The sequence below is a fragment of the Mytilus galloprovincialis genome, chromosome 8 (assembly GCF_965363235.1).
Source record: "Mytilus galloprovincialis chromosome 8, xbMytGall1.hap1.1, whole genome shotgun sequence".
NCBI lineage: Eukaryota > Metazoa > Mollusca > Bivalvia > Mytilida > Mytilidae > Mytilus > Mytilus galloprovincialis.
The window spans coordinates 82,717,295-82,730,709 of NC_134845.1; the positions used below are offsets into that span (position 1 = coordinate 82,717,295).

The following is a 13,415-nucleotide window of genomic DNA, read 5'->3' on the forward strand; positions in this document are numbered from 1 at the left end:
AAAAAAAACAATGCAACACACACACAGAAACGAACTATAAGATAACAACTGCCATTTTCCTGACTTGGTTTGGTACAGGGTATTTTCATAAAAAAAATGGTGGGTTAAACCTGGTTTTAATTTACTATACGGAAACATATAAAGACAAAACATTACATGTCCGTTAATAACAGATGAAATAAACAATATGTAAGCGGACACTTGTAGTAGTAATACATGTTTACTTGACATTATCATATGCAATAGCTGAAATATAAATATGCGACCCTTGAAATACTTATGTTCTTCAAACAAAGTCAGAAATACCAGTTGTTTAACGGTTAACTTTAAGTCAAAATGCTCTAATGAAGAGCATATCCCTTTGACATTTTTATAAAGATTAATTACTGATTTTATAAAATCATATAACGAACAGAATATACGTTCCTATCATATCAGATTTTATTATTTTATATAACAAACATTGAGCAATCATCAGGAAAAACACCAACTTTAATTACAGATCAAAAGCTAGTTCGCACATATTTTTTGGTAAAGGAATAAACTGTTATAAATCAGTTTCATTTTTTGGTAGTTTTAAAGGAGGATTGGCACCTTGAAACGAGTTAAACTTCGCCACATTCTGTATGTGTGTGTCCCAGGTAAAGGTCCACTAAGTCAATGGTTGTCGTGTGTTGCTGTGTTGCATAATTGTTTCTCGTTCATTATTTATTAGCCGTTAGTTTTCTTTTTCTTATTGTTTTTGATTTGTCATACAAGGGCTTTTATAACTAACTGTGTGGGTACATGCTTTGAATATTGTTGAAATCCGTACTCTGACCTATATATTTTCATGTGGTCGCTTGTTGAGAGTTGTGTCATACTATATTCATTTTTCTTTATATTCACTGAATGTAAGTCAAATGGAATCCAATACACATGCATGGTCTTATCTATGACAAACAAAAATATGTAATCCTAGGACCTTTTTTATTAGAATTCCATGGGCAGTGAAAAGCTAAATTGTTGTTAAATCTCTTAGGAATTATGTTAATTAAAAGCAGATATATGAGTGCCAAAGTGTCAATCGGAGACCAAAAGGACATAACAAAGACCCGCCATGATCAACTTTGAAACAGTTAGAGACAGACAAAGAAATTAAAAAATCTTGATTGTGTACAACACATTAAACGAAAAAAAAACCCAAATATGATACATAGCAATATACGACAACCTCTCAATTACAGGCCTCGTGAATACTGTGTAGAGTCAACAGTGGTTTGCTATCAAAGGCTGCACCCTACCTGTGATAGTGCTGTAAATCATCAATAACAATATCCGTTTTCGACGATCTTATTATAGTGTTCATTTGATAAGTTATTAGAATAGATTACCTTAAGTTAGCTGTCTGTGGCAAACATGAATTTTTGAACCTCAATGCTCTTCCACTTTGTACTTTATTTGGCCTTTTACACTTTTTGATTTGAGCGTCACTGATTAGTGTTTTATAGACGAAAAAGGCGTCTGGTGCAAAGACAAAATTTCAATCATAGTATCTATGATGAGTTTTTTGTAGTATCTAGAACACACACGACGTTATAAGGCTACAATTTTTTATCTGATCCTGATTAATAAGAATAGACGTAAATGTATAACTTGTACTATTCTTCAACTGCAAGATCATACCTGTCAACCTGTAACAATGAAAATCCAGGTCATGATCTGCATTCAAGAGTGAAATCTCAGTTCATAACGCGTGCAAACGTTTTCGAGCGGTGTTTCAGTATTTAAGGGACATTTTTCTTATAATTAAAATCAAAGTTTCCAAAACATGTTCACTTGTTAAGAAATTAAATCTTTTATTAAGTATTGTTTCATTGCACTTTAAAAAGCTTTTGATAAATTTGTCTAACACTGTCTTAATACCTTTTCTTATTGATATTAATTACTTTTCATTCAATGTACTACTTTTCATTTCTTTACATATAACATGTATAATATGATGTCATCTTCACCCTCAATCATCATTGCTAAGTTAATGGAGGTTTATAGAGCTATAGACTGGCTATGCAACACTTTCACATTTCATTTTACCCTGAGTCATTGAATTTAGAGTATAGTAAAATAAAGTTAAACAGTTAAAGGAAGTATAGATGAAAAAAATAATTTCCAACTATATATTCTATAATTGTATTACGGTATAAAAATAATAGAAAGTAATATTTTAATATGAATATGCATTCTATTTCTTTTGGATTTAATCTTGTTTACCAAAAAAAAACGTAAATATAAGGAACAATTTTAAATAGTGATAAAAAGTGGAAGTAACTGTAAGACAACAGTGAAATATGACCTCAAGCTTAGGTAATTCGTGTTAATTAACAGTGTGGTTGACACCAAAGCTGTCAAGTGAAGCCATGCACTTAATGGGTAACTTAATATTTGACAGTTTATACAGCTAGCTGAACTTCCTGTTCATGACAAATAACGATTTTGACGGTATTCTAAAGGAAAATCACTGATGAAATCAATCTCAAGGCTAAGAAATCCAGGTGAAATTCCCGGGTTATTAATGACCCGGTGGGTGTCACGGAGAATCCCTCAGAATTGTGAAAATCTCGGGTCACACCCGCAAAATACAGGTCAGTTGACAGGTATGAAAGATATTTACTACTAGACGTTTAGCAACCAACAAACAATCAGTCAATCAACTACAAGACATGACTTAAGGATATAATAGTACAGCGGCTACAAGCATATTTCAGACAAATTGTGCACATACTGCTACGAGCATGAAATTCGGCATAGACCTTCCTCAACTATTGCTCTTTTATTTCAGATAGGGAGGCATTTGAAAAAAAATGGCTCACTTCCAGTAAAATCCAAAATGGCGTACATCATACTTAAATCGGCCCAATATCGTAGGTTAGTATGTAAAAAGATATCATTATCATGCTGCTGTAATAACATTTGGTAGAAACCTTTGTTATGTACTACTCTTGGATAAATTAAATAGATTAGATGTCTATAAAAACCCTACTTCCGGTATAATCCAACATGGCGGATATTGTACCAAAATAAGCTTATTTTTAGGGAGGGTGATTGAAATGTGTTTTAACGTATTGCTACTATCATTAAATTGTGCAGGAACCTTTCTTTTATGTTTTTAAGGGATACAATGTATAAGACATATGTCTTAAAAACCCTTACTTCCGGTAATATTGAAAATGGCGGACATAGAAATGTCATTTTTTTAAATTTTGATATTCAACTTCTTTTTAAAATGTGAAGAAAGTGGTTTTTTTTTTTGTGGTGGTCATTAAATTTTTGGCTTTAAGTTATCCTCTAGACCACTAATCATATTCTGTAGTTCATATTTAAATACAAAGTTAACACTTCCGGTAAAAAAAAACCAATATGGCGTAAATGTCAAAGATGAGTCCTCGATCCATATTTTGATGTAGAGTTTTGGATAGATTGATTAAAACAAAATAAAATCACTTAAGTACTAAATCAATTAAAAAATTACCACTATTAGGCCAACAACAAAAGTTACATACCAGTCACCACCACATGCACACGACGCAGGGCACGGGAGACTTGATTTTCCACATTAACAACAACCGCGGCAACCTTTCTTACATCCACAATGTGTAAGCTTCTGCCAAGTGATGAGGCCTCAGGAAAAGTTTTTTTTAAAGTGATCCTCTTTGTCACTTCGTCATTCATTAGCGCCTGGGCTGGGTAGCATAAGAGCTAATTTAAAGCTTGTCCCCTAAACACGTGTTTTAGTGTATTGTACGTTTTGCATGCTGGAAAAGACTAGACTTAATTGAGGGAATAGCCTCAGTTAGCCTTCCCTTTTGCTTAAATAGTATTTCTTGCTTTGTTAACCATGCGAACCCCATCTGATAAGTGTGTGCAATCTTACAGTAAGCACCGGTGATTTAGGCGCATCAATTATCATTCTCTATGTATAAGTCACATCTTTAAAAGCCATCAATGTCTCCCAAGCAGGTTTTTTTCCCTTTTCAAGCTTTTCAACAGAGAACCGTATCACAACCGGTAAATACATGGATCACAATATTTGTGTGTGATCACTCATCGCTAGTGCATTTAAAAGGTCATTGATAGATATTTATCCAAAGCTTTTTCCCCTCCTAAACACAACCCATAGTTCGTCTACCCCTATGTCACGGAATAGCGAAACAGTAATGACAGCATCATCAGTAACGACTGTTCGAATAATAATTAACTCGTTTAAGTTCGTGTTTCACTGCATCAGACACATGCACCATGATTCCAGTGTCAGCCTTTTAATGTGAATATGGTGCTTAACTTGAAATGCATCACGTGGTGGTTAAAATAGAATACCCTGAACATGTGTTGTTAAACTACTATATGCATCCAAGACTTCATTCACTCTTGTAACAGTTTTACGGTCTTTTTTTCAAGGTAAGGGATACCCTATTAGCAAACTCGTTATTAAATACCTTGAAACTGTTACAACAGTGGATGTAGCCTCGGATGCGTACATAGACAATATCGGTAGTTTGAAGGCTGCTACAAGAAACAAGAGCTACATTGAGGGGAAAGGTAATACATTGACGAATCCAGGAACTGTAACAACAGTTGATGTAGTCTCGGATTCGTACGTAGACAATACCGGTAGTTTGAAGGGTGCTACAAGAAGCAAGAGCTACATAATTTACATTTAAGGGAAAGGGAATACATAGACGAATCCAGGTTCAAAACAAATTTCTCAAAATTGTCAAAGTTTTCTGAGAGATGACTACATTAAGAAAGAACTTTTCAGTTTTTATTCACAGGAACTTTTTCAAAAGGTTTGAGGAAAAGGTAGTTGTAGCAACAAATGCTCAGGAGGTTCTGTGTTATCCACCACATGATGGTGTTTCAAGCTTAGCCCCATGTTAACATGAGGAGGCTTAGACCGTGTTCACACCAAACGCCGTGTACACTAACATGTTTACATTTGGTTTAATGAATGTACACTAGTTTCACATTGAATTTGTTCACATCTATACACCTTGTTTAGTTACCTGTACATAAAATTTGTTCTCACTTGTAAACTATACATGTATGTCATTTAAATGTTCATTACGTAGAATCGATTCAAATTTTCGGACAACTTTTCTAGCAGTTAGGGAACGACCATTTGACTTAAAAAAGGGGGGATGGATTTTTCCACAATTTGATTTAAAAAAAATCGGGTCATACAGATGATTAGAATAAACAAATATTCTGAATCCAAGATTTCCCAATACATTATAGTGTTAAATATTGAATTGTTACCATCGAAAAAAAAACTAAATATAAACTTTCTCGCGAGAAAAAAACTCTGACTCAGAATCCCTCCCCTCCCTTATTTTTTGAAGTAAAGTGGTTGCTCCTTTAAGAAAGTCGTTTCGGATGATTTGCAGTAGTTTAAAGATGTCTCGATTACGCATTAAAAACGTAGGCTGCATCAGCGTGCTTACAGACGAAGAAAAAGAATTGCGATGTTAAGGATCACTTCATTTCTATCTTTTCTGTTTGTTTCAAGACCTGGTTGTTTCAAATGGTATTTTTTCTCCAAGGAGTATTTGGCAAAGGGAGGGGGTAATGTTTTTTTTTATATCTAATATATCTTGTATTTTAACGGATCCTATATACTACACAAACAAACAATTAACCTAGCCCTTTTTCAGTAATGCATTTATGAGAAAATCGTTAAATATTTCTGTCCATGTGTACGTCCAGTCGATTCGGGAAAACCTTTTCAAATGAATTATGTGTTCGGCAATGATGATGGATGAGTCTTGATAAGGGGTTAATAAGGCTACGTAAAGTGTTTTTATAACAAATGAATGTATCAAGTTTAGACAAATATTTCTGTAAAGAACTTTATTAATAAGTGTTAAAAGTATCAATTTTATATCAAAATCCTTTCTTCTTTAAATATTTATGGGAAAATTAAAGTTCTGAATGCATAGTTTTGTGTGCACTTAACCTACACAAGCCCTACACCGACTACCGACTTCGTGTAGACAAAACAAGATTTAAACTACATGTAAACATTGAGTTTTATCAATGGGAACGTAATTATGTTTAGTTTATGTGTGAGTTACACCAACACAACACCGAGTTTAGGTCAATGTGAACACGGCCTTATACTAGAATTAAGATACATGAGTCTGATGTAGTGATACACAGACTTAGTCATGACTCGAACAGTCAATACCGATGTTGCTGTCATTGCTGTTTCGTTATTCCGTGACATAGTGGCAGACGAACTTTGGCTTGCATTTGGAAGTGGGAAAAGCTTTAGATATTTGTCTATCCATGACCTTTCAAATGCACGTTTACTTGAAAGGGAATTTAACTTCGTTGCTGACATGGATGTCGTTTGAAGACGTGACTTTATGATTTAGAATGATGATTTATCAGCTAACATATGGATTTGATAATGTCATTGATAAAACGATACGTGGTTTTGTAAGAAGATCGAACAAACTTATCAGATGGGGTTTACGAAGCAAGAAAACATGTTTTTGGAAGAGGAAAGGCTTATTGATGCTATTTGAACGACTCGGTGTAGTGTTTTGCAGCATGTAAAACGTGCAATATACCATGGCGGTTGTGGATGAGTAACAAGCTTGGAATTGGTTCCTATGCTTACTAGTCCAGACGCTTATTAATGGCGTAGGGAAAATATGATCCATTGGAACCTTTTCGGACAACTCTTTGTGAGGCATCTTCACCTTATCAGGAGCTTGTACATTATTGATGTAAGAAACAATACCACGGTCTTTGTATAGAGGAAAATCAGCTTTACAATTGTGAATACATATGTATTTCCGGCCATAAATCAGTAATTTTAAAGATGTTTTAGTACTTAAGTGATTTTTATTTTAGGTTAATCAATCTATTCAAAACTCTACATCGAAGATATAGACTGGGGACTCATCTTTGAAATTTACGCCATATTGGTTTTATTTATCGGAAGTGTTACCTTTGTATTTAAACATTAACTATAGAATAGAATAAGTGGTTTAGAGGATAACGTAAAGTAAAAAGCTAAATGACCAGCACAAAAAAAAACCAAACATTTTATTTCATTTTGAAAAAATGTTGAATAGCAAAATAAAATAATGATATTTCTATGTCCGCCATTTTGAATATTACCGGAAGTAAGGGTTTTAAAGACATATGTCTTATTCATTGTATCCATAAGAAGCATCAAAGACAGATTTCTGCACAATTTAACGATAGTAGCAATACGTCAAAACACATATCAATTACCCTCCTTAAAAAATAAGTTTATTTTAGTACAACGTCCGCCATGTTGGATTTTACCGGCAGTAGGGTTTTAAAGACATCTAATCTATATAATTTATCCAAAAGTAGTACATAACAAAGGTTTCTACCAAATGTTATTACAGCAGCATGATAATGATACCTTTGCACATACTAGCCTACGATATTGGGCCGATTTAAGTATGATGTACGCCATTTTGCATTTTACCGGAAGTGAGACATTTTTTTCAATGCCTCCCTATCTGAAATAAAAGAGTAATAGCTCAGAAAGGTCTATGCCAAATTTCATGCTTGTAGCAGGATGTGCACAATTTTTCACAACGCTGCCGTACTATAACATTATACATTATTCACAAGACGTTGAGTAATTGGTTGTATCTATTATATACCAGATTTGGTATATATAACTTGAACCTTTCATCAAAAAGGGTCGTAGACACATACCTTGGACTATCTCAAAAGGTATTTTAACGGTTCCAGTTTTCTCACTTATACACAACCGCTAGCAATTGTTTATTGTTTGTAGGTGTTTAATGTCACTTTCCGCACTCGTGTCTTCATTGTAGTGGCTCAGTTGTTTTGTATTTGTAGAGGAAGTGGACAGCTTGGTGAATACTAATAAATTTTTACACGAACAATTTCACCTCTAGTCTGTTAAGATTGAAACCAAACGAACCGTGTAACATGTAGCATAAACTCAGTGTTGACAAGCTTGTGATCGTTGTAAATTAACTACTATTTAGTCTAAGATGCATGATTTTTTTTATTAGTTGTTAGTGGCTTTGAACAAGTCGTAAGTAACTGCGAGTATTCTCAGATCTGTACTTAGTGTCTTTTTATTTTTGGAATGTACAAGTACCCGGCAACGTCCACTTGTATTTGTAGTATTTGCATTTTATCCATCTGATGAGTTAAGGCTTTTTGCAACTGATTTTTATTGTTCGTTCTATATTGTTTTGTAACAACACTGTCGCAGGTAGGGGAGGGTTTGGATCCCGCTAAGATGTTTAACCCCTCCACATTCTGTATACATGTACCGTTTGTTTATGGGTTACATATTTGTTTTTAGTTATTTGTTTTTTTTTTACATAACTTTAGTCGTTAGTTTTTTCCGTTTAAATTGTTTTGCATGTCATGTCGGTGTCTTTTTATAGCTGATTATGCCGTATGGGCTTTGCTCACTTTTGAACACCGTACGGTAACCTATAGTTGTTAATTTTTGTGTCATTTTTGGTCTTTTTTAGAAATTGTCTCATTGGCAAGCATACCTCATCTTCTTTTTATACTATGACCACTTGACCACTGCTATAATTCGGATAAAATAATACATTTCTTCTGAAATAAAAATACACAAAGAAGGACATAGCAACAATCGAACAATAAACGGCCTTTCAGACAATTGAGCGACCAACTGTTATGTTTTTGTTCATTTTAGATTTGCATATCCGTCTGGTTTCCGAAATTGTTTAATGACTTAAGGGGGTAGACCTTGGTTCAGGGAGATAACTCTTTAAATCAGTTATGCGTTTGTAAAAGTCGAGTTTCGTCAATGAATTTTAAGCATTTACCTGAAACAGATTGGAAATAATCTATGTATCCAAGAAGCTTAGAACATATTTATGAAAATGGCTGACACAAACGTACTGATGATTTTCAGAGTTATTTCCCTTAACCTAGGTTTACCTCCTTAAGTTATACGATAAACATGTGTCATACTCCTTATAATCAATCTCAAACATTTATTTATTATTTCGGTAAATGTTTTGTCTTCTGTTGGCTTCAAGATTAAGGTTAGCGTCCACCGCCCCTACTGAAAAGATAGAATTGTAACGTTAAAATATATAAGAAATATGAAAAGCAAATGCAACCGAAAACAATTAGTCTAAGTGAAAACAAAAATACAAAAATCATAGTAAATTAATTCATTTTTAAAACTAAAAACAAAACCAGCTTTAACAGAGTTTTACATTTTTTTCAAATGTTACACTTCTGACCTATGGTATGTGTTGTTATGGGGAAGGTGCCTGCAAACATGATTAAACAAACTAAGTATGTTCGTGCCAGTTTTTCAAGTAAGGGGTCTGTATTTAAGTGGTTGTCATTTCGCGACCTTTTACATTTAAAAAAATAGTGTGATTTTTATCATTGCTAGAGGCTATTAAGTTCCTAATTGTTAAGTTCTATGACATTTGGTCTTAAGTGGAAAGTTGTCTCATTCAAAAATACATATCACATATTTGTAATTTAATATCGATATTTTAAATAGAAAGTCAAGAATTATTTTTATATACTATTATGGAAATGCACATCATCCAGTTGTTATTGCTGTTTGATATAAATTTTGTTTTGTTTTGCACACATTATTTCAATCCGAGATAAACCACAAAATAAATATCAAATTGGGAAATCGCGTAGTCTATAGAGAAAAAAAACCAGGGTCTAATTCAGTGGATATCAACAAGTGTGAATGGCGAAACTCTTACAATGTGATTAAAATTTAAGAACTTGCAATTTTCAAATATTCTGCTCAGACCTCCATATTCAATATCTTACATGTTGGTCGTAGTAAATATCTACAGAAATTTATTTTTTAGTATCATTTTGACTTATTCTAAAAAGAATTATACATTATGAACTTAATTCGTGAATCAGGTCATCTGTACAAGAAAATCATATCATTCGGTTTGTTAATTTAAACTTACCAACATGTCAATCCACAGCATTCTCCTTCCCTCATTAAATCTGGATGACACTCGTCCTTACAACCATAGATACAATCTATTTCACCTGTAAAAGCATAATAAAAACAATTTGTTATAAACTTCATGCATCCGAAACGCTTTTCTGAATTCACCTTCATCAGGAATGCTTAAAGCCAAATATTTGATGTTAGGATGTATAAGAACTGATAAGGTTAAAGAGATACATGTAGTTTCCAGATATAACCTAAAAATATAACCAAATCCATATTTATTTTCCTTACTCAAAATGATTTGTAGATCTAAAATAAAGACGGATAAAGTTTTGGAATTTTGGGTCCTCCATGCTCTTCAACTTTGTACTTGTTTGAATTTACAACTATTTTGATCTGAGTCTTATATAGACGAATCGCGCGTCTGGCATATTAAATTATAATCCTTGTACCTTTGATAACTATAGGTCATTTTCTCAATTTACTGATTCCAGGTTTTCAGCTATCCTTATCATCCAGTATTTTAAAACTTTTTCATTCATAAGATACAAGGATGATTATGATTACTTACATGGGACCGGTGTCGTTATTGGAGTTGGTGTACAACAAAACTTGTTACCACAACAACTGTTTGTATCTTTGGTTCCATCGCAGGTTTCACCTTCACTCATACATGTAGAACCATCAGGACATGTGTCTAGAAATAAAATTATCAACGATTATAAGATTTCTCACAGCTTATACTGCTTTGTGATTAATAAAAAGGATTTCATCGTATTTCATATTTCAAAGATACATTGTTCGGTGACTGTGAAATTTTGTCGATATCTTAAATCTTTATTACTATTAAAAAGTAAACTCAATATGGAACATTTGTACAAAGTTTCAAATTGACATCACAAAAACGTAAAGCAAAACTTTAAGTTTCACTGTTACATGAGAATTCTATGTTTCAGTTTCTATTTATTTTTAATAAATGTTCAAAGTTCAAAAGACACGGAATGTAATCCGAAAAAATCTGTTTTGTGTATATGTTCAGCTTATTGACCCTCATTTGTATTCCTGCTTTTTAATTACAAAGTCAATCGATATTGCTCAAATAAATTCGTTACTTACCAGTACATTTGCAACATGCCTTCCCACACTTGCACCTCACAGATAGTTTTTCCACATTACCTCCTAATGATGGACATGCATTAGAATCTGAACAATATCCACCCCGTCCAGTACATGCAAAGTTTGGTTCGCCTGTAATTTCATATCAAATTATTTTAGAGATGATAAGTAAATCAAACACTGTAATACTATAATCTGTAACATATCATACTTTTATTGAATGGATCACTGCTCTAACTAGATAATTAAGAAAATGATCAAAAATAAAACGATGAAAAAGGAAACAATCTAAAAAATCACTTAAGAGGGAAAAAAATGGCAATTGAACTCCGAAGTCAGATTCTTGATAAAACTGTCAATTATTTCACATATATAAAATTCTAAACGTACTTTGTGCTAAACATTTGTGTTGAAGAACATTTTGATACAGTAATGTGTTAGTGTTTCGTAAAAATAGGATGAAATCAAATAATTAAACTCAATAATTTGATTGGTATTTGAAAAACAATACTAAACAACACTTTCCTTCCGACGTAATTTCGATTTTAGCTAAATTTACTTATTTATTGTCTTTCAGAAACAACCCACAAAATTACTTCTCAGAAAGAAAAGAAATAACAATAATTTAACAACACGAATCGAAAAGTCGTATTCTTCAAAGACTACCTACCAATTATTCAACAGCCGTTGATGAATAGAACATAGAAATCTTACAAATTGACAGTATGCGGTGTACTTATGTTAAACATTTAACACAATGAATTCCATACTTAACATAGAAAAAGAATGTACGTTGTACTTTGATTTGATTTCTTAAACAAATCAATAAGCTGCATGTACAAATGTATGTAACAACCTCTGCCTACATCGATATATATTTGTATCTTTCATCATTATCAACAAATCCTTTAAAATAAACACCTACCTTTACAATGATTAATCATTGTTATCATGGTTATTGCCACTACTACAACAAACAGAGCAGTTTTTCCCATATTAACTATTTGAAAGTAATTCAGAGAGAATGCCTGATACGACGATGGTTGTAGCTTAAATATCTAAATGAGTCGGATCAATGGACCAATAAGGACATTATGTTGCATTATGGGAGTGTTATTTTTGATTGGTCCAAACGTGGGAATTGCATGATGATGATAGATGTGTTAAACGTCCTTGACAATCAAACGAAAAAGACGTTGGTTTTGTACTCTTTATGAACCTTCAAAAATAGAAATATAACACTACTTTCTACAGAGAAAATGTTTTTTAAATAGCAACATATCTATGTTTACGATGATAAAATCATTTCTTCAACAATCTGAAATATCGACTACAGTCCAACAAATTGAGACAGTACACGACTGCTCTGATGCGTTTTACTGACATGAAACAACACATAAAATACAAGAAATTTCGTTACAATGATTAAATTATAGATCTAAATACGGTTGGAATTATCCATAGGTATGCAGCTACGACGGAGGTTTTGATTTCGAATTGCGTTTCTCTTTGTTTTCTGCAGTTTGCTTAATCTGCATGTTATTTTGACATTTTTGCGATTAGAATTGAATTTTCCGATTTGTTTCTTGGGGTTGTTTCTTTGGGGTTTTTTTTTTGCAACTTAATTCATTTTGAAAAGACATTATGTTTTTGTCTATATATATTAATTACATCTGTTCAAATGCATATTTGTGAATAGTTATGAAAGGTACCAGGATTATGATTTAATACGCCAGACGCGCGTTTTGTCTACATAAGACTCATCAGTGACGCTCAAATCAAAACAGATATAAAGCAAAAAAAGTACAAAGTGTAAGTTACAATATGCTAAGTTGCCCTCATTTAGCATGTTACTTCAATGAAATACCTTATAATTAGTACAAATATATCTTTTTTTTTATTATGGATACATTGTGAAGTCATTCTCATTTAATGAAAATATGAATACGATACGGTGTAACAATAGTGTTTACCAGTGCGTATAATTTGGTAAATAGAAAAGGTCTTCAAAATATAAAATCTTTACCACGTTCATATACTAAAAAAGAATTTATAGATTTCGAACAGAGTGCTTAGTTGCTCCCTCTTAGTCATTGTTTTCTACATGTAATTATCAACAAATTATATTCTACAAAACCTAAACTGTTAGATTGAATCTATTAAATTATAGATTTAATATATCTGTTGGACATATACTACTAACTCATGCTGTCAGTTTAATACAAATACTTCCTCAAACTTGTTTTGATTACAGCTGTTGATGAATTTTTATCCCCAAAAAAATGCATTTTTCTTTTAAACAAAACTTCCT

The 13,415-nt window shown here is 32.7% G+C and overlaps 1 protein-coding gene across 1 annotated transcript; it reads right to left on the minus strand.

Annotated features, from left to right (window-relative positions):
• Positions 1-9,054: 9,054 nt before the first annotated feature.
• Positions 9,055-12,253, minus strand: LOC143043582 (uncharacterized). Its single transcript, XM_076215826.1, has 5 exons — positions 12,030-12,253; positions 11,105-11,236; positions 10,560-10,685; positions 9,999-10,083; positions 9,055-9,106 (listed from the first exon to the last, which is right to left on the minus strand). Exons 1-5 carry the CDS (start codon positions 12,097-12,099, stop codon positions 9,088-9,090), a joined length of 432 nt encoding a protein of 143 aa, XP_076071941.1. The 5' UTR covers positions 12,100-12,253; the 3' UTR covers positions 9,055-9,087.
• Between the last annotated feature and the right edge of the window lie 1,162 nt (positions 12,254-13,415).

Bases quoted from the DNA above. Each gene is read 5' to 3' on its own strand.
- LOC143043582 (XM_076215826.1), bottom strand. From the start codon at position 12,099: ATGGGAAAAACTGCTCTGTTTGTTGTAGTAGTGGCAATAACCATGATA. The intron at 11,237-12,029 runs GTAGGTGTTTAT...ATGAAATTACAG, and splicing joins AATGATTAATCATTGTAAAG to GCGAACCAAACTTTGCATGT. The intron at 10,686-11,104 runs GTAAGTAACGAA...TTTTATTTCTAG, and splicing joins GGCATGTTGCAAATGTACTG to ACACATGTCCTGATGGTTCT.